Source organism: Tasmannia lanceolata, unplaced genomic scaffold, assembly GCF_043159265.1.
Source record: "Tasmannia lanceolata isolate RefF3 unplaced genomic scaffold, GAP_Taslan_0.1 ptg000013l, whole genome shotgun sequence".
In the NCBI taxonomy this organism is placed as follows: Eukaryota; Viridiplantae; Streptophyta; class Magnoliopsida; order Canellales; family Winteraceae; genus Tasmannia; species Tasmannia lanceolata.
The window spans coordinates 32,138,870-32,161,503 of NW_027518690.1; the positions used below are offsets into that span (position 1 = coordinate 32,138,870).

The window sequence follows — 22,634 nt, forward strand, 5'->3', positions numbered from 1 at the left end:
TAGTTTGCTTTTTCAAAATATAAACCAAACAATGTGGGGAATGTTTTAGTAATTCTTGAACGTTTAGAAAGACCTAAATTGGGCGTTTTTCCAAGTAGAAAACGTGGGTTGCTTTATTGGATAAAAACAATCCCTAAATATCTCCTACACTCTTCTTTTTCTACTTTCCCGCTATAATGTTGTAGGTCAAATTTCGAGTTTGCTTTTTCAAAATATAAACCAAACAATGTGGGGAATGTTTTTAGCAATTCTTGGACGTTTAGAAACACCTAAATTGGGCGTTTTTCCAAGTAGAAAACGTGGGTTGCTTTATTGGATAAAAACAATCCCTAAATATCTCCTACACTCTTCTTTTTCTACTTTCCCGATATAATGTTGTAGGTCAAATTTCGACTTCATTTTTAGGCAAGTAAATGGCTGAATTAGAAAAAATCATAAACTACAAAGTTGTAGATCTTTCAAAGTTCTTCGAAACAAGTACTTACATATTAATTTTGGTGAAGAGGTGAGTAAGTTATGACTTTTTTAGTAAAGTAAGTCTATAAGCTAAACTTACAATTGTTTATTTAATTTTTTTAATTAAATAAAAATATTTCCTCCCATCCAACAGGATAAAAGCTCCATCCATATTTTTCTTTAATTCCCAAAATACCCTTTAGTTAACATTTACTAAATTGGTATTCCCATTGCGTCCCATGGTGTGTGTGCACCATTAGAACTATGTAAATCTTTCCCTTTGCATCAAATGCCAGAAAAGTAATTCATGTGCGAACCAATAAATGCGAGACCCCTATCAAATAGATTATAATAGGTCAATCGAGTAGTGAGTGGGATCGTAGCAGGGATTTAACGATAAATCCTGCAGAACCCACAAGTGGGCGCCACTGCAGTTATTGCTCCGTAGCTAATGCTACAATCGCATTAAGTCAGTGGCCTCCATCGAGACGTAACCTTGAAGATAACCGTCAAATCATCATACCCCTAATCAGATCAAATGTGCAAGTCCTTTCTCCAAGTCCACATCTACCGAGTTAGGTCCTACGGGGGGTGGATATCAACTACCCCCTGGGCTCACTCATCGTATACCTTTCAGTCAAGCAGTGTCGGCCCGCAAATGCATTTGCTAAAACCATTTCGAACTTATTTTGTAAAATTCTTTTGATAAACATCTTATCAAATCTACCTGGCCAGGTATTTTTCTAGGCCTACTGCTCTGACCAAAACCCTAGATGTTATCCTATTAAATAGGTGGAGAATTCCATGTCGGGTATCAATATTGACCTCGAAGGTTTGTCCAACACTCCAGTACTACCCTCTAGTGACTCCAAGAGAATCACGATTAGATAGACAAAAAATGAGAGACTCGCCAACAGACCAATATGACCCCTCAAGTCAAAGGACATGTAAAGGGTCCTATCTAGTAGAATAGTTCAACGTTCTCTTGTCCACAAGCTATTCTAATATGATCCTATTTAGTACGCATCTCATTGTCGTACCCCTTCTATCTTGCTTAGGGTCCACTACCCAAGTGATCGAGATAAGTCACTTCACATCTCGTGCATGTAGGCAAGATAGATGCTAGTTGTGTACAGGAAGAGGTGTCTAACCTCAACCCCAACTAGGAACTACTAAGGTCTGCAAAGAACCGTAATCCCATATCTCCTTGCTCCTTAGAATCTATGAATCCATGAGCATGAATTTCCTACTTTGCTACCTAAGGACAAATATGTGTTAATAACAAGTAACATATTACACATTAAACTTTTAGTACACATAAATGCCATAAGAAATAAACTTTTATTGATTAACATGCAAAATATACTGGGTTTTAGGGCATCAACTCTAACAACCCCAATAACTTTCCCCCTAGAGATGAGGGAGCTTAGGGAGTGGAGGATGAGCCACCAGAGCCAGAGCATGGGAGGAGCAGTGGAAGGAAGACGTCGATCAGCATGCTCCTCCGAGGTACCCTCTTGCTCTGATACCTCCTAATCTCCCTGACGACTCGAAAAGCTACCCCCTTCGGAAGACCATTGGGCAGCGAGGGCCTCCGCAAGGTTGATTCCCAAGGTCTGGATGTGATCCTCCGCAGCCTCCAGCCTGTCCATCAAGGCCTTCCTCTCACTCTCCAACTCACCAACTCGGGCTTCTAAGCATGTGACCTCATCGCCGGCCTCCAACAACCGAGTGGCAACCTCCTCCTCGTAACGCTGCTGAGACTGAAAAACAGAAATAGTGTGAAAACTTAAAAGAAAAAGGGGGAGAAGGGGGGTGGGAGGGTGGGAAGAGTGAAATGAAGGCGAAAAGATTACGTATGACAAAAAGCGACGATGGGCATCCACGAAATGCCCCAACCGGGCCCTCTCCACGGGACCCTCCTCCATTGCCAGAGTCGGAGGAGGTGAGCTAGTGGCCCCCTGGCCCTCTTACCTTTCTCGCTTCCCTCCCCGTGCCCTTTTCATAACGAGCTCTGGAGAGATTGCAGCACTGCCTGCAGGGGAACTCAGATCGATAATGGGAATTCCTCCCACTTGCTGATGAGGAGAGTTGGACCCTGAGACATGACTAAAGAAAACAAGACGGAAAAAGATTAAAAGAACTGAAGAGAGAATGTGCACTGAAATACAGAAAAAGGAAGAAGTGATAGCTTCCATAAATAGGCAATCTACCCTCCCGCGGGAAAAACCCACAATTCAGAATCACTACCACAGAGACACAAGGCGTGCTGCGAGACACGATGGAACTAGCACCTCATTATGACAATGGCCTTTCCCGTCACGTCATCAAGTACCCAAGGCCATCGTTTCAAATCTCCATAATGACGTGACTTTCCAACCCCCCACCTCGCCAACTTTCCGACTCTCTGACTTCTCACCAAGGAACTGACTGATCAACCTCACCCTATGACTCTCATGGTCGGATACCGAACTACCCGATTCCGATCTAAGAAGCATCCCGCCCGCTACCGACATGTCCAGTCAACCCTTCCTAATCTACTTCCTTGACCCGTAAAGAGGCCGAGGAAGTGGGGGGCAATATGTTACGTGTAAAATCGGCACCTCCCTTCAAGATCATGACACGTGTCGTCGTGCCAGCGAATGGCCAACATGCCTAGTCTCCAACTCCCGTGAAGGCCATCTCCCACAAAATGCATAAGCATGCCCACCAATGGCATTCCTCCAGCTCGGATATACACGGTATATGGTCATGATCACCTCCCAACCAGTCTCATGAAGACACGTAGAGCATACACCAGGCCAGGAAGTATGTCTCCCTAGACAAAGAACATTCCCCTCGCTCAAGCAGAGAGATGGGAGTCTTCGACCTCCTCTCCAAGTGAGGCCACCACCCTTATCCAGGATACACCACCACAAATAACCACCTTGCCCCGTCTGGTAAAAACATTCTAAGTCAAAGTTAGTTAGCTCTTACCATTTTATCCCATGCTGGTTTTATCCTGTTGTGCATATTTCTGACTTGAGCATCGGAGTGGCCTCCTGGAGCCACAACTCTGTGGCCCCTAACACTTTCTCTGTGAGGGCAGGTCTATACGCAGTGAAGCTCTACCAGCCGCACAATCATAGGGACGGAAATTTGCGCAATCAACTACCTTAATTTTAAAATTACCACATCGTAGAGTTTTATTCATCCTAATAGTAAGTTTTTCATATGAAAATAAAACATTATATTTAATTAATGAATAAAAATTTCATTATATAACTTGCAAAACTATATTATTATGTAAAAAGACAAATCTGACACTCAAGACCTGTGTCGAATTCAAACACTTACCCGCACTTATGCAACACACTCTCCCGCTTGGTAAAATCTAAACCGGCTCAGATGTCTTCTAAGGCCTGAATTCAAACTATAGTTCAGATATCTCTCTATAGGTCTCTGATGTACGTTCTATCTTTGCAACTGCAATAAACCATTGGGTTTGATCCTCGATTAAAACTGTATTAAAACTGTGGTCACAATCTTGATGTTAAAGGTCTGATCTCAACTAACCCAATACAAAAGTAATCCTATTGTGGTTATCGGTGGTGTTTGTGTTTAAATATGCAGTAGTAAACAATCACTGCAAGTACTACATATGCAACTATTATTGCAGCATACAATCAGTGGTATCTAAATTCAAGGAAATACTAGACCATGTTTATATAGAGACCCCTAAATTGAATTACATGTTAAGAACAAACTGATTACATTTGTATTTACGTATTAAACATACAGATCTCAGTGTAAGAATATACCTAAGTGCATGAATTGTGGCTGCGATATATCTACAAACAATATCAGCTTAAATACACTTGAAATGTGTATAAACCATGATTTGCAAACTATATAGCTAACAATAAATCAGGGGATCAATTATATTTCTTCCCTGAATTGAATGAATAGCTCCATAAAATCCCTCCTACAAGATTGTTCAATGCATGAGAAGCCATCGGTACAATGATGCTTGAGGATATAAGCGTTGCAAAACCATAAGCAAATCCCACAAATGTTGCCCTGAAACAGTTCAGGGTAAAAATGTCATTGTAGCCAGATACCTGTCAAGTATAAGGTCAAAAGGATTTCTCCACCATAAAGTTTGAATTCCTATAAACCAAAATTTTCGCTAATTGCTAAGAATACGAAATTGTAAATTGGTAGTATAGGGTAGTAAATACTTGCTAGCATTCCAGTTGGAGAAACATTTCAATTATATTATATTAAATACTCATCTAACAAGGGATGGACATGAGTACCAGACTGCAAAGGAATATCTTCGGCCGCTACCCAAGTGCAGAGCTCCGAATATAGCACCAACTGCCAGTGCACTCATCCAGTTAAACCCAAACAGTGGCAGCAATGCCCCACGGAAAAGCAACTCCTGAGATAACATATAACAACAACGATGTAATAGCAATGATTCTAGCAGCCTATTAATCCAGAAAAAGGTATTTCATGTTTACCTCACTAATCCCGGGCAGAAATGCTATTACTACATAATCCAAAGGCTGCAGTGAACTGAGGACCTGAAATACAAAATGGTTATCCAACAACTATATTATGCGCATGCAAGGAAACACAGGTCTCTGTTCTTTTTAAACATTATTAAAAATTAGTTTCTTTTTTTCTTTTCTATTTGTTTCTTTGATTTGTTGAGAATACAAATTTCATGTATTGATTAACTTTGATTGTTATGTTTGGGTGGTGTTATGTCTTTATGCTGAGGTATTACTTTCATTCATTGCTCCTGTTTACTTTTGTACTTGCACAAAGGAACTTCATTATCTTGCCTATTATCCTAGGATCAGTAAAGATGTAGTGTCATGGACCCCTGGGATCCCTAATCTTGTAAAGTTTTCAAGACATTATTTTTGTAAATATGCAATGTTTGTCATGTTATACTCTTCCCCACTTTATTTGCATCGCGTCGTAGTGGATTAGCTAGCATTCAATCTGTAGCTGATCATACAAGATAGAAATCGTGGAAGAAAGAGAGAGGATATGAGAAGGAGAAGCAAAAGACGCTAGTGTTTATGGTTTATTTTCAGTTATATATTATATAACTCAAATCAAACACGTTCCAGCTTGCCAACTTTGGTGAGGATATCAACGAGCTGATCTTCTGATCTAATGTACGGAACAATAATGATTGTCCAATCATACTCGCAGTGACTATCAAATTCTCTACATTTTGTTTTTTCATGAATATAGGGTTAGAAGCAATGTGAATAGCAGCCTCATTATCACAATAGAGCTTTACAAGATTGTCCAATCATACTCCCATCTCTACCGAGGAAAATCTTAAGCCACAAAACCTCCCAAGTCAAATGAGCTTTATGGGATCTCGCCATCACCTGTTTCATGCTCTTCCACATGATTAGATTATTCCCAACCACGTCTTTTCCTTTCAGTAACTCAAACTAATCCCAAGTGTGATCATTCTCTAGCACTTGCAACTCTTCAGTGATCGCTTCCTTCCGTAGAAACTTTGGTTGAAATAGAAACAAAAGAAATTGATGAAAGATGAGCTCTGCTGGAAGCTGATATGACCACGAAAAAAAGTTAAAGATTGGGTGAGAAGTTCGCGACCTCTTACACTTGCATAAGGCAATCGGTCAGTTGAAGACTAGAGGCAGCAATAGATGGTCAGTACCTCAATCATAGGCCTTTGACTGATATTGAACGATTGAGGCCATGGCTTGTTCATCTAATCTGCCTTTTTATTGGAGTATAGACCTAGAGTTTTTTGGAGGATCAGGTAACCTCCTCATAAAAACACCTATGGAAACATCACTTTTTCGTCTCAGGGCTAACTTTTTAGGCATTAGAATATCCCAAGAAAAGACATTTGACAGCTTAAGCTCTTAGTTTGTCTTTTAGTTGGCGAAAGGATGTGCACAAAGCAAACGCATCCAAAAAACTTTGGGGGAATGACAAGCATAGGAGCATGGGTTTAAGAGTTGCCAAGGGAGTTCTTTCATGGAGAAGTTGGTAAGGCATACAATTTATGAGATGGTAAGCAATTAGGACAGCTTCATCCCAATAAGAATTTGGGAGATTCATCCCAAGAAGCAAGGCTCTTGTCAGTTCCAGAAGGTGATGATTTTTTCTTACTACATTTTTTGGAATATATGGACACAAACTTTGAAGCACAATACCATTCTCCATCTAAAAATTTATAGTCTGAACATTGTACTCACATGGAATCTCTAAACAAAGAATTTTAATATTTTTTTCAAATTGACTTTGGATCACCTTATGGAAGGTCTAAAAGCTGCTGGAAACTTCATCTCTAGACTTCACAAGATATAAATCATCTTTCGCGTCGATTAGATCGCCGGAAAAATTTTGAGTAGTAAATCAAGCGGACGAGCTCTAGAAAACTCCAACCATATGTCTCATATTTATAAAGCTCTCAATTTCCATATGCACAATCCAAAGTTTCTAGAGAAATCTCAAAAACAATGGAAAGTAGCCACAATTGGAAGCTCCAATTGGGCAAGCCAAGCCAACCCCATTGTGGACACCCATGTGGGACGTCCAACCATGGGGTTGCTTGCTGCCCAAGCAACCCTTGGTTGCCCCATGTGGTTCCATAGTTTCTAATTCGGTTTGTTTCTCTCTCTCTTTCCAATTTCACATGTATTGCTTTAATTTGAGGGAAACAAATAAACAATTATATTCCAAATATAATTTGAATTCCAAATTGATAATGGCACACCACATGGGACGTGTGGCAATGGGTCCCACCCAAATTCGTACCATGTGGGTCCACTTATCCAATTCAATTCCCCATTGCATTTCACATTTAATTCCCAATTAAATTATGCAATCCAATTCTATCCAATAGGATTTAAGCTCCAATATATTTTATGATATTCCCAAAATACCCTTATGGTTGATACTTAACCATTTTGGTATTCCCAACGTATCCCATAGTGCAAATACACTATATACATTGTGCATATCATTTCAATGCATCCAATGCCACGAAACTAGTTCGTATAAGCAACCAAATAAATGCGGGACCTCTATTTAATAGATTATAATAGGTCAATCAAGTAGTGAATGGGATCATAGCAGGGATTCAATGGTAGATCCTGCAGAACCCACACGTGGGCCCCCCTGCGATTATTGCTCCGTAGTTAATGCTATAATCGCATTGAGTCAGTGGCCTCCATCGAGACGTAACCCTGAAGATAACCGTCAAATCATCATACTCCTAATCACATCAAATGTGCAAGTCCTTTCTCCAAATCCACATCTACTGAGTTGAGTCCTACGAGGGGTGGACATCAACTACCCCCTGGACTCACTCACGGTATACCTTTCAGTCAAGCAGAGTTGGTCAGCAAATGCATTTGCTAAAACCATTTCAAAACTTTATTTTGTGAAATCCTTTTGATATACACTCTATCAAATCCACCTAGCCAGGTATTTTTCTAAGCCTACTGCTCTGATCAAAACCATAGATGTTGTCCTATAAAGTAGGTGGAGAATTCCGTGTCAGGTATCACTATTAACCTCGAAGGTTTGTCCAATACTCTAGTACTACCCTCTCATGACTCCAAGAAAATCACGGTTAGAGAGACCAAGAATGAGAGACTCGCCAACAGACCAATATGATCCCTCAGGTCAAAGGAAATGTAAAGGCTCATGTCTGGTAGAATAATTTAACTGTCTCCTACTTTTCAAAAAAAAAAAAAAGCTTAACTGTCTCTTGTCCACAAGCTATTCTAATGTGATCATGTTCAGTACGCAATCTCATTGTCGTACCCATTCTATGTTGCTTAGGGTCCACTACCCAAGTGATTGAAATAAGTCACTCCACATCTCGTGGATGTTGGCAAGATAGATGCTAGTTGTATACAGGAGGAGGTTTCAAACCTCAACTCCAACTAGAAACTATTAAGGTCTGGAAAGAACCGGAATCCCATATCTCCTTGCTCCCTAGTATCTGTGAATCCATGAGCATGGGTTTCCTACTTTGCTACCCAAGGACAAATACGTGTCAATAACAAGTAACATGTCACACATATTTAACTTATAGTTACCCATTAAGTGTTATGAAAAAAACTTTTACTGATTAACATGCGAAATATACTGGGTTTTAGGGCACTAACTCTAACAATCTCCCACTTGCCCTCAAAGCCAGTTATCCAGATATCTCAGACCATCCCCTCAACATGCCTGTCAAACACCTTTTGACTAAGAGGTTTGGTAAAAGGGTCTGCCACGTTATACGCTGAGGCAACCTTTGCAATAGCCACATTCCCTCTGTCAATGATTTCCCATATCCAATGATACTTTCGAAGCACATGCTTGGACTACTGATGAGACTTCGGTTCCTTTGCTTGAGCAATTGCTCTACTGTTATCATAGTACAGCGTAATGGTTCTCTCAACAGAAGGCACGACTCCAAGGTCGTCCAGAAACTTTCGCAGCCATACCGCCTCTTTTGCTACTTCACTTGCAGCGATGTACTCAGCCTTAGTCGTGGAATCTGTCGTAGTATCTTGCTTGCAACTTCTCCATGACACTGCCCCATTTGCTATGGTGAACACAAAACCAGATGATGATTTCATGTCATCAACGTTAGACTGAAAGTCTACGTCGGTAAAACTAGAAACGACAAACTCGTCTGCACCATAAACTAAACAACAATGTTTAGTTCTCCTAAGTTACTTGAACATATGTTTAACTGCTGTACAATGCTCTAGACCTTGGTCCAACTGATATTTGCTAACCATACTTACAAAGAGACAGATATCTGGCCTTGTACATAACATGGCGTACATAAGACTTCCCACAGCCGAAGCGTAGGGAATGTTGTTCATAACCTGCTTATCCTCAGGTGTCTTAGGAGACATCTTCTTGGATAACCTGATTCCATGCCTAAAAGGAACTACTCCCTTCTAGGAATCTATCATGTTGCACCTTGCCAATATCTTATCTATGTAAGTTTCTTGTAATAGCCCAAGCTTCCTATTCTTGTGGTCTCTAAACAATTTAAGCCCTAGAATATATGAAGCTTCTCCCATATCTTTCATAGCAAACGTGCTTGAAAGCCATAACTTTGCACTTGATAACATTCATACATCATTCCCAATGAGTAGGACGTCATCTACATAAAGAACCAAGAACGTAACCGCGCTCCCACTGACCTTCTTGTAAATACAAGCCCCGTCTACGTTTTGACAGAAGCCAAACTCTTTGACTGCTTGATCAAAACGAAGGTTCCAACTACAGGAAGCTTTCTTCAATCCATAAATGGATCTCTGGAACTTGCACACCTTTTGATTACCCTCTTCAGCAGCCTCAAAACCCTCCGACTGGACCATTTAAATATCTTCCTGAATGTTTCCATTCAAGAAGGCAGTTGTGACGTCCATCTGCCAGATTTCATAATCATAATGTGCAGAGATAGCTAGTAAAATCTTAATGGACTTTAGCATGGTTTCCTCATAATCAATACCAGCCCTTAGCCTATATCCCTTCGCCACTAGCCTAGCCTTATAGGTCTCCACCTTTCCATTAGGGCCCTTCTTCCTCTTGAAGATCCATTTGCATCCAATGGGATTTGTAACGACCCGGCTTCCATTGCCTGAGGTCGCTACCAAAACCGCTGAACTTTTTATTTTGCATAAAATACTTTTTTTTTTTTGAACAGATAACGCATAGCGGAAGCGATTAATTAAAACTAAATAAATTCAAACCTTCTCATCATTATTATTCTCGTGAACAACTCACAATAAAAAGAAAATGTCTCCAAATTTGAGACCCAATAACATAATTAAACCCAAAGTCTGAATAACCAAAATAATAAATCCTAAATCCAATTAAACCAAAACCACGGAAGTGACCATGATGTCAATCCGCACTCTATGACTCTAGCACCCCAAATGCCCGCATTGGTCTCATCAAATGTCTTCATTAGCAAAAGCTCCCTCCTCTTCACCTACCATTCCTGCAGGATATGAGGGGTTACAAGCAAGTAAAGGAAACTCTCAGAATAATGAAATTAAGCGACATGTATTTCACCATAATATTTTCTATAACAATGGAACAAAATAAAACATGAATTACAGCAGTCTTATTATCAACTTATAGCTAAAATAATTAATTGTAAAATGCAATGCATGAGTGAAACCTTAAATGAACTCTCCTTTTCCCCCAATGATCATGCGGCAGTTCCCATTGATTTTCTCCTCATGTACTGCGGTGGCTTTCTAGCCTGACCGGTGATCATTGACCATCAAGGACCCTCCGTTCCCTAATGGAACGTGATCCACTTTAGGATTTATATCGGTTCACCACAAGGGTTCCTCCCAATGCATCGCCTACCAGCTGTCGTACACCCTCGGACTGGTTGGCTTTTGGCTTTCCGCCCAAGGTTGGATCTAAGGGTTCTCCTTAGTCCTCCCTCCCATTACTCCCAATCCTAAGTATGTTTACAATTATTTTCCAATAAAACATTTTCTTTTACAATCCATATCTAAATTTTCCAATCATTATCCAATTCCAAGCATTAATTAATTGAAATCGGAAAACATGCAGAACAGTCCACTCTTATTACACATGCTAAATTATTCATTTCATTAATATGGAAAATAGAATAATGAAACCATATCAACATTAAAAACATTATAAAGCGAGTAACCAGAACTTGCCTTGACGTCAGAACTTGGAAAATTTGAAGCTGCTTCTAACCAGAATCAGATAAGCACAAATCCTGGGATCATGGAACCGCACACACAACTAAGCTTTTCATTAAATTGCTAAATCTCATCCTAAGTTAGGGTACACTTCCTAATTACACCTAGTTCTCTTTACTCCAATATTCTTGATTTATTTGAATAAGTGATTACTTATATGCACGCTTATATAGATACTGTGCAAACTCGTAACACATAAGCACTTGATGTACATAAGGTATTAAAATTTCAACTCGTAACACATAAGCACTTGATGTAAATAAGGTATTAAAATTTCAACTCGTAACACATAAGCACTTGATGTACATAAGGTATTAAGATTTCAACTCGTAACATATAAGCACTTGATGTACATAAGGTATTAAAATTTCAGTTGAAAGCGTAGATATATATGAAAAAAGAAAATTATCAATAACATTTCGTTTGACATGCTAATGTCGATTTCCAAAAATTTTACAGATTTATTTGACATTGGCAAGGTACAATTCTTGAAAGTAAAATCTTTGGCTCTTATCTAATATGTGTGCTCAAAAGTTTTTCTTAATTTCTTTTGAACATTAATTCATTTGCCATTTATCTGTATATAGTCTTGTTCGGAAAGAGAAAATTATAACTCAAGTAGATGACGTAATTTACATAAGATATGGGCTTTGCAAGAAGGTTTTAGAAATCCCATTATTTCATTTTATTTTTGTTACATAATCCTAGTCAAAGAAAATAAATGATGAGTTCACTGAGCACTTACTTGTAGTCAATGAATCAAAATGAACTTCTCTTCTCCTTGTTCTTTTAATGGCCGAACACCTCTCTCTCTCTCTCTATTTCAAAGTTTTGATGGGAATAGCAAAGGATGAAATACACGATCCTAAGAGGGAGAGAAAGAGAGGAAGGCTTCCTACTTTATAAATTTGATTTCTCCCCAAGAAATCCCTATTTACATAAGTTTTCTATTTTTATGTACCATCCTTCCAATTTATCCACCAAGAACATTAAAAGGCTACCAAAAGAAGAATCCTTGATTGCAAGATTGAAGGTGGCCCACACAATATTTTAAAGGAGTATGGAAAGGCATAGTACACACGTCCCACTTCTTTCCCTCTTTAAATGATAAATTTAAAGCAAGATTCCAAAATCCCACCTTTTAAAGCAAGTGGTCTTCTCATTTTGTTAACACTGTGTGTTTTTCCTTCTAGGGAGAAACGTACAGTTGCTTTTCACAAAGAGAAAGAGGGCAATTCCCATTCATTTGTGATGCATGGGTATGTACATATACCATATGTATAAAAAAAAGGCCCAAAAGTGGCGCCCCAACTAGGGGAGTATTAAATGTAATTTTCACCCACAAGGAAATAGTGTTAGAAATTTTGGGAAGGATACCTATGCTGAAAATATTTTTGATTTCTTGCTACATGGGAACACGTCCCAAAATTGTATGCCAAGAATGCCCCTCACACAAATGTCTAGTGTGATAATCTTGCTTGGGCAATCTTGCCACACCCACTTTAATTAAAACTTGGAGTGGAAATATCAATTTTTTTTGTTTTGTTTTACAATACATAATAAGAGGGTGGTTTAGAAAGGCTATGGTTTTCACGTTAAATTGTAGGGCCCCACCAAAATTGAAAATTAAAGGCCTCCATTGACTTTTTATAAAGTGCTAAAATATCCCTTGAAACCCTTTTTATGACACATAATAATTTGGTTAATACACTCTGAATCTTAACTTTTTAGGGTGAAATTATCTTAAATAACAACCCAAAATTTCCAGTTGTTACAGGATTAATACCCTAAGGTGGATCAACGAGAGTCCAGACCTTATTGGAATGCATAGAGTTCATTTCGGATTTCATAGCATCCATCCATTTTCCCACATCGATATCTAACATCGCCTCTTTGTAGTTAAGGGGATCTGTATCTTCTGTATTTACTTCACCCAAGTAGACAAGTCTATCGGGTTGCCTGACCTCCCTACTGCTACGTTGGAGTAGTGGAATAGGTTTAGTGGGTACTTGCTCAACTTCCTTATATCTCTCTCTTGGATTTTCTGGTTGCTCTTCTAAGACAATCCTATCATTTCCGCTCGCATCTTGAATAAACTCTTCTTCTAAGAATACGGCATTCCGGCTCACAAAACAATTTTTCTCACCAGGTTTATAAAACATATAATCATCTGTTTCCCTAGGATATCCAATAAAGAGATACATGTTGGCTCGTGCCTCCAACTTTTCAATACCTATCTTTTTTACATGGGTAGGACAACCCCATATACTCATATGATTCAATGCGGGTTTTCTGCCTGTCCATATCTCATATGGAGTCCTTGGTACTGATTTAGTTGGTACTCGATTAAGGATGTAGAGCGTCGTTTCTAAGGCGAATCCCCATAGAAACAAAAGTACCAGTGCAAAGCTCATCATAGATCGAACCACGTCTAACAGTGTTCGAATTCTCCTCTCTGACACACCGTTTAACTCTGGTGTTGCAGGTGGAGTCCATTGAAACTATTCTGTTTTCTTTAAGTAGTCCTTAAACTCATCCGAGAGGTACTCTCCTCCCCTATCAGAGCGAAGAGTCTTAATCTTCTTGTTTAGCTGGTTTTCTACTTCATTCTTGAACTCTTTGAACTTTTCAAAGGTCTCAGACTTACGTCGCATTAGGTACAGGTAGCCGTACCTTGAATAGTCATCCGTGAAAGTCACAAAGTAGACAAACCCTCCTCTCGCAGGATGAGAAAGAGGACCACATACATCCATATGTATCAATTCCAATACACTTTCGCTTCTTCCACTCTTGCCCTTGAAGGGAATTTTAGTCATTTTTCCTTGGAGACATGGTTCACAAGTTGGAAAGGGTTCCACTTGGATTGAATCCAATGGACCATCTTTCACTAATCTTGTGATCCGCTCTAAGGCCAATATGACCTAATCGAAGATGCCAAAGGTGTGTTGGAATTACCGTGTCCCTTGCCCTTTTGAGGTTTGGAACATCAACACTCAAAATATTCTCAATATTGCTCACATTCTCTAAGGCTTTAATTAAGTATAGGCCATGACTCATTGTACCTTCCACAATATAGGAATTTCCCTTTTTAATAAAAATAGAACTTTTATTAAAACTAGTAGAATATCGTTCATCAAACAATTTTGAAACTGAAATTAAATTCCTTCTTATTGAAGGTACATAGAGACAATCTTTTAATATTAGATAACCGCCTGAGAATGTCAAAATGTAATCTCCTACAGCTTGGACAGTAATTGTTGCTTCAGTTCCAACCTGTAGGATGAGCTCGCCTTCAGTTAACCTTTTGATTTTCCTGAACCCCTACAAAATATTGCAGATGTGTGAGGTCGCACCTGTGTCAACACACCAGGAAAATACATGACCAATCATATTGGTTTCAGCAACAAAAACTTGCAGCATATGTGAGGTAGGCTTGTTGCCCTGCTTGGTAGCTAGATAGCTCTTGCAATTTTGCTTCCAATGTCCAGGTTTTCCACAATGAAAGCATCCGTCCTTGCTCTTGGTTGACTTTTTTTAAAAGTTTTTCTTGTTCTTTACCACTGGCTTGTTCTTCTTAGAGCCTTGGCCTTTTGCTCTTCCTTTTCCTTTACCTTTCGGCTTAGGTGCTGAGGGTACATTACCCTCTGCAAGGAAGGCACTTCTCTTATTACTCTTTTGCAGATCCTCAGCTGGCTGAAGTTGATTCATTAGCTCTGTCAGGGACATTGTCATTTTGTTCATGTGGTAAGTTATAACAAACTCTTTGAATGACCCACATGGGGAAGATAAGACAATGTCGATCTGTGTCTCAGCATCCATGATGGCCCATTATCTTTAGCATGTGGTCCCTAACGGGGGTTCCCTCTACCATCTTGGTGGATATTAGGCCTCTAATCGCCAACAGCCTAGTTGCGCGATGTTGCTCTCCAAACATTTCTTTAATATTCATCATTATATCCGAGGCCGCTGCCATTCCAATATGTTACTGTTGCAGCACATTGGACATAGAGCCAAGGATATAACACTTTGCCATCTCATTGTCCTCAAGCCACTTAGACTTTCTATCCTGGTCTGCTTGAGGTGAATCAGAACCAGATAATTTAGGCTCCTCAGTGGTAAGAACCCAATAAACTTTAGCGGCCGTGAGCACTACTATTAGGTTCATTTTCCAGTCGAGGTAATTTGGACCAGTTAACTTATTTTCGACTAGGATCTTAGCTAATGGGTTGAATGAAGTCACGATATCTACGTGCAAAGGAAAGAGGCATAATTAGCAAAAACTACCATTTTAGTTAATTTCATGACATATCCATTGGAACTGGGATTTTGATCTACGATGGAACCGCCTATTGCACGTCTCATTCACGGGCCCTCCAACCTCGTGAATCAAGAGAAATGTATAATTTCTCCAATGGGCATCAGAAACTTATTCAAACACTTTGAATACGCGGATTCATCGAATCCTATGAGATCCGATTTATGTTCGGCCTCCAAGCATTGCAGTATGTATATCATTTGAGCGTCAATACCCTTTGCTTGGTTAAGTTATACCCACTTGGCAAAACTATGCAATCTACAATGGCTTCTGCTTTGGCATGTGACCAATATATCTTGCACATTCTCCTTATCCTTGTAGAAATCTAATGGTTTACTCTAGTCAAGAAACAAGATCAGCTTCTGCTTTGGCAAGTGACCGTCCTATTTCCTAGACTAGCCAACGGTTAGATGGCTATATAAGGCCATGAGGTCTTGTCCTTTCGACTTGACCCGTTTATCAACAATATTTTTAAGAAGGTTATTTAATGTGGGAGTTACAATCATCATTATGTATGTTTGATTAGGCATCCATTACATAAAAGAAAAACATACATCGCAAACCAAACCACGCCATCTATCACATGAAAAGCAAAGCAAACCATGCCATCCATCATATGAAAAGCAAACCAACAAACCATGAAAATAAAAACACACCATCCATGAAGCCCAATTTGGCATCTTGGATCATAGGGATTCTCCCACTAACCTTATTTGAATAAGGGAATCCCTACAACACCATCTTGCCAAATTGAGGGTGAATTATGAGCAACTTTGTGCAACGGCACAAGGGAAACTTCGCTGGCCTCAAAGCGAATTCACAAAGGAGTGTAATCTTATTTGCTTCATTATATGAAGCGTAACAACATCAGCAACATCAACAAGTTCGTCCATCTTTTGTTGGATCGAATCCGCCTCCATCTGCCAGTCAATTTGGAGCAATCACCATGCCGCAATTTCCACGATCCATCGATTAAGCACCAGGAGAATGATCTCATCTTCAATTGGTCTTAGACAAACAAATACAAACTACCCTAGTGTCCTACACTAGCCTAGGTAATCTATACATCATAATCAATCTCCATGGGAAACCAGTCGTCCGCCCAACTGCCCAGAGGGAGCAGTTAAAAACTGAAATAATTAAATTACATTGCGGACTTTAATATTACAAACAATGAAATAAATCATCAAATCAGAACATAACATCCATAAAAAGATCATGCATCTCATGCATGAATTGAGGTCCAATCTCCTTTTTGCCCATCTTTCACCAATAGCCATTAATTCGCACAAAACGAGGTTAATTCAATTTTGATCAACACACAACCGTCCTGATTTCAATTAGAAACATCATAAAACCTTTTTATATGGTCTAATAAATCAGCATACAAAATTTTGCGCGAAAACAAGATCATTTGATTTGTGAAAACAAAATTGTTCCATACCGAGAACACAGATCCGGATAGCATGACCTTTCGAGTAACTTTGAGTGGGATATAGTTACTCGAATGCTTTCTCAAGAATCTGATCATGCTACGTACACCCCAAGACATTATTAGAAAAGTCTATACCTGAATTATAGGCTTTTCAAATCGTTTGGGGTGGAGAAACAAAATTCCAAATCAATTTTCGGAATTACTTTCCTGAATTCCAGCAACTTTTTCCAAACTTTGAAATATCATATCTCCTAAACCGCTCGTCGGATTTCGATGATTCTTAATGCGTTGGATTCGTATTCGAGTCTACTTTCTAACCATGTAAGCCAATCAGTCCAGAAATCCACCATACGGTTTAGTTTTGCTGTTTTCCGACAAACAGTCCCTTATTTATTAAAAAACACACAAAGGCTAGGAACCTCGGATAGCCGAGATAAATGTCCGGACTCACAGCGAATCACCGCATAATCTACCTTTGGTTCGTTAGCCTCCTAATCTATTCCCTAGTTAGCTCTGATACCACTTGTGAGATTGGTTGTAAAACCACGAGCAAAATCGCTACACGTTGCAAAAGAATAAACCGTGTAGAACAAAAATTTTGCTCTAACCCAGGATTCCTAAGGACTAATTGATTTTATTGTGATTCAATAACCATAAATATAAATACCTTTATGTAGAAAAGAACTCGTCTGCTTGATCTACTCCTCGAAAATTCGCCGGCGATCTAATCGACGCGAAACCGCAAATTGAATCGATGGATTCCTTTTGTTGCATGAATGATCCTGTGTACAACTCTTTGTTCACTTTATAACCTGATCTAAATCAGATTATATAGTAGGAATATGTATTTAAATCAATAGAGCTTGGTTGGATGTTTGTCTTTGATCTAGAAAAGACAAAACTAGTTGATGGAATTGAAGGAGAAGAGAAAGACTTTGAGGTGTCTACCAATTTCCAGCACATTGAATTATGAGAGAGCTCTTGAAAACTCCAGCCATATGTCTCATATTTATAGAGTTCTCAATTTCCATATGCACAATCCAAAGTTTCTAGAGAAATCTCAAAAACAATGGAAAGTAGCCACAATTGGAAGCGCCAATTGGGCAAGCCAAGCCAACCCCAATATGGAAACCCATGTGGGATGTGCAACTATGGGGTTGCTTGGGGGGATGTGCAACTATGGGGTTGCTTGGTGCCCAAGCAACCCTTGTTCCCCCATGTGGTTCCATAGTTTCTAATTCGGTTTGTTTCCTCTCTCTCTCTCTCTCTCTCTCTCTCTCTCTCTCTCTTTCTCTCTTTCCAATTTTACATGTGTTGCTTTAATTTGAGAGAAACAAATCAAGCAATTATATTCCAAATATAATTTGAATTCCAAATTTATAATGGCACACCACATGGGGCGTGTGGCAATGTGTCCCACCCAAATTCGTCCCATGTGGGTCCACTTATCCAATTCAATTCCCCATTGCATTTCACATTTAATTCCCAATTAAATTATACAATCCAATCCTATCCAGTAGGATTTAAGCTCCAATATACCCTTACGGTGGATACTTAGCCATTTTGGTATTCCAAATATATCTCATAGTGCAAATACATTATATACATTGTGTATATCTTTTCAATGCATCCAATGCCACGAAACTAGTTCGTGTAAGCAACCAAATAAATGCGTGACCTCTATCTAATAGATTATAATAGGTCAATCGAGTAGTGAGTGGGATCGTAACACGGATTCAACGGTAGATCCTGCAGAACCCACAAGTGAGCCCCACTGCGATTATTGCTCCGTAGTTAATGCTACAATCGCATTGAGTCAGTGGCCTTCATCGAGACGTAACCCTGAAGATAATCGTCAAATCATCATACCCCTAATCACATCAAATATGCAAGTCCTTTCTCCAAGTCCACATCTACTGAGTTGAGTACTACGGGGGGGGGGGTGGACATCGACGGGTGGACATCAACTACCCCCTGGACTCACTCACGGTATACCTTTCAGTCAAGCAGTGTTGGCCCGAAAATGCATTTGCTAAAACCATTTCAAAACTTTATTTTGTGAAATCCTTTTGATATACACTCTATCAAATCCACATGGCCAGGTATTTTTCTAGGCCTACTGCTCTGACCAAAATTGTAGATGTTATCCTATAAAATAGGTGGAGAATTCCATGTCGGGTATCACTATTGACCTCGAAGGTTTGTCCAACACTCCAGTACTACCCTCTAGTGACTCCAAGAGAATCACGGTTAGAGAGACCAAGAATGAGAGACTCGCCAAGAGACCAATATGACTTCTCAGGTCAAAGGAAATGTAAAGGGTCCTGTCTGGTAGAATAGCTTAACCGTCTCCTGTCCACAAGCTGGTAGAATATCTCATTGTCGTACCAATTCTATCTTGCTTAGGGTCCACTGCCCGAGTGATTGAGATAAGTCACTCCATATCGCGTGCATGTTGGCAAGATAGAAGCTAGTTGTATACAGGAGGTGTCCAACCTCAACCCCAACTAGGAACTATTAAGGTCTGGAAAGAACCAAAATCCCATATCTCCTTGCTCCCTAGGATCTGTTAATCCATGAGCATGGGTTTCCTACTTTGCTACCCAAGGACAAATACATGTCAATAAGAAGTAGTGTGTCACACATATTTAACTTTTAGTTACCCATTAATTGTCATGAAAAGAAACTTTTATTGATTAACATTCGAAATATACTGGGTTTTAGGGCACCAACTCTAACAGTATTTGATGAGTCACCTTCAACAATTAGTGGACCCAAATTATTTATCCCATACCATCGAAGCCCAAACAGGAGTGAGGTCACCTCAGCTTCATCCACATCACATATACCGGCAGGGCCCGAATATGTCATAATGATATTACCGCAATTATTCCTAATTACACCACCAACCCCAGCCCTTCCCGGGTTCCCAACAGAGCTACCATCAAAGTTGAGTTTGAGCCACCCCTCGGGCAGTGGAGACCAGCGATGATTAATTCTGGATTGCACAGTTTTTTCATGTATCATTGTCATCCAATTGTTTAAAAATGCCCCAGTAGAGTATGGTAGCCGCTCAGCATGAATCCAAACTATAAGGGACAATTTCACATCAAGCACCATATGGAGTCTCGTTCTGTCCTTCCTATTGAATATTCAGTTGTTACGTTCTGACCATATGTGCCAGGTGGTAGCAAATGGTATCGCCAGCCATAACGATTCACCTAAACTGCCATGAAATGCACCCCGCCAATTTAAAATAACTTTCGCAATGCGATTCGGTAGCACCCAAGCCATACCAAAGAATTTGAATATCCCCATCCATATTTGGAAAGAGAAAGCATATAGAAGTAATAAATAATCCAGGGATTCCAATGCATTACTACACAAAACGCATTGACTCGCCATTTGAAAACCAAGTGCTTGCAACCGTTCGCAGGCATTAACGCCTCGACGGATCAAGGTCCAGATAAAAGCGTTTATGCGGAGAGGGATTGGAGGCCTCCAGATAACCACCCTGTGAAATAATCTTTGATGTCCATCATCAATTTTCCGAAAAAATGACCTCATGGAGAAGCCACCTTCTGAATCAAGTGACCAAATCTGCCGGTCCTCCTCAAAAGGGGATAGATGGCATGACGAGAGCAAGTTCAGAAGTAGTCCAAAATTCCCAATCTCCAAATCTTTGAGGTTTCTCCTTAAGCGAATATCCCAGAAAGTTCTGTCGGAGGCGTCCCCCCGGGTGATGTATTCCGCTATTCTCGCGTCAGGGTTTGATGCAATCCGAAACAGATCAAAAATTTGTCTCCAAAGTGGAATCACCGATCTATAGATCCACTCAAAATTGTATTTGTTCTCCTTTGCCAGCCTTGAATGGAACATATGGAGCGAATTGATTCTGGGTAGAGCAAACCGATTTCCAAATACATGACCCGCAGTTTGACGGTGGATCCCTAGCCATCCAGTCGCCCCACCCAGATCCATATTTGACCGCTATGATGTTATGCCATAGCGATTCCTTTTTTACTCCAAATCTCCAGAGCCATTTCCCCAAAAGGGCAGTATTTCGTAATTTGATCTTGCCAATGCCAATCCCACCTCTCCTTTTAGATCTGCATACCTTCCTCCAATTAAGTAGATGTTTCAGTTTTTACCCGCTTTCCATACCCTCTCATAAGAAATCGTGTTGTATTTTCTCGATGCGATTAGCCACTTTAGTTGGAATTTTGAAGAGTAGCATAAAGTACACGGGCATATTAGCAAATGCGGCTTTGATGAGTGACATAAAGTACACAACTTTTCTGATTTTTCCAAAGCTTTTAACTTTTCTTTTCTTTTGCTTTTTCATAAATTTAAGAATCCTCTTTTTAACAAAAGGTTTTTATTTTGCTTTTCTCCTGTACTGTTTCCTAGAATTTAGAAACCTCCTTTTTAGCTTAGTCATAGATTTACAATCAACTCAACGCACTTGGTGAGGACACACTTATTTTTGCAATTTAGTCAAATTAGAGCCTTTTCCACTCCTATCTTTTATTGTAAGTCTATCCAGTGTCAATACCTCTTTGGTCTCACCTGTTATGTCTAAGATACAGCATATGCTTCATTATTTGATAACTCAGTCGACATCAAGCTCTTCTATGGTCCCTCTTTCCATAACAATTACTGGACAAATAAATTTTTAAAAGAAAAATGTGTTTGATGAATTGATCATATGAAAAATGGAGGAACTAATAGCAAGAGGTTAAAATCTCCTATTATCATAAATCCAAAGACAGTAGGGAAGGTTAAAGGCCTCTGCCCCGTTACTTGTGTAGCTTTACAAGGCATATCCAGAAGTCTATACGCAAAGATTTGATTCAAGTTGGGAGATGCAATCTGTTCATTTCAAGATGCCTCATAGAAAGTACACAAATATTGGATGGTCTGTCTCGTGAATATTTTTGAATTGAGAAATAGAGAAGGGAACCAGAACAGCCTGAGCAAGATTGAAATGGAGTAAACCTATGATCTTGTTGACTAGGTCTTTGTGGATTGTAGAATGCTTATGTTCACTCTATTTGAATGGAAGACCAACTGGTTTTTTTGGAGTTTGAGAATGCAAGGTTAGTCGAGGAAGGGAGAGAGGTTTGATTGATAGGTCCTCAGTGGGTGAGCCAATCCTCCCATCTCTCATCTTCAATTTGCCAATAATACATTTATTTTTTGTGATGACTCCATGGAGCAAATAATTAATGTTAAATGAATCCATCCAGCATTGGTTTGAGGAATCACAAAGCTAAGATTTATCTTAAATAAAAATACTTATGTGGCAGTGAACATGTGGATGATAGATTGTTGAATTATGTTGAGCTGTTGGGATCTAAAGTGGAGAATTTTCTGATATTTAGGTTCCCTCTTTGGATTGGAAGTTCCACTAAGTCTCTATTGAAATCTACGACACAGAGAATGGATAAAAGCTTGTGCTTTGGAGGACGAACTATTTATGTGTGGGGGAGGATGCATTGTATGCCTGTTATCACTATCTCAATTTTTTTTATGGAGATATTACAAATGAGTTTTCTTAGGGAAGGCAAAGAAAAAGGGAAACAACAAAAAAGTTATTTCAAGTGGAAGGCAAGGAACTGTAAAAATGAGGGGGAATGGGCATGGGAGAGAAACAAATGTAAAAACGAGG

At 39.5% G+C, this 22,634-nt stretch overlaps 1 protein-coding gene across 1 annotated transcript in view; it reads right to left on the reverse strand.

Moving 5' to 3' along the window:
- Positions 1-4,158: 4,158 nt before the first annotated feature.
- LOC143890020 (CAAX amino terminal protease family protein) overlaps positions 4,159-22,634 on the reverse strand; it is a 59,873-nt gene continuing 41,397 nt past the window's right edge. The window contains exons 7-9 of the mRNA XM_077394518.1: positions 4,962-5,024; positions 4,755-4,879; positions 4,159-4,515 (exon numbers count right to left, since the gene is read on the reverse strand). Of these exons, the coding sequence (XP_077250633.1) occupies positions 4,371-4,515; positions 4,755-4,879; positions 4,962-5,024 (333 nt within the window). The 3' untranslated portion in view covers positions 4,159-4,370. The remainder of the gene's footprint in view (positions 4,516-4,754; positions 4,880-4,961; positions 5,025-22,634) is intronic.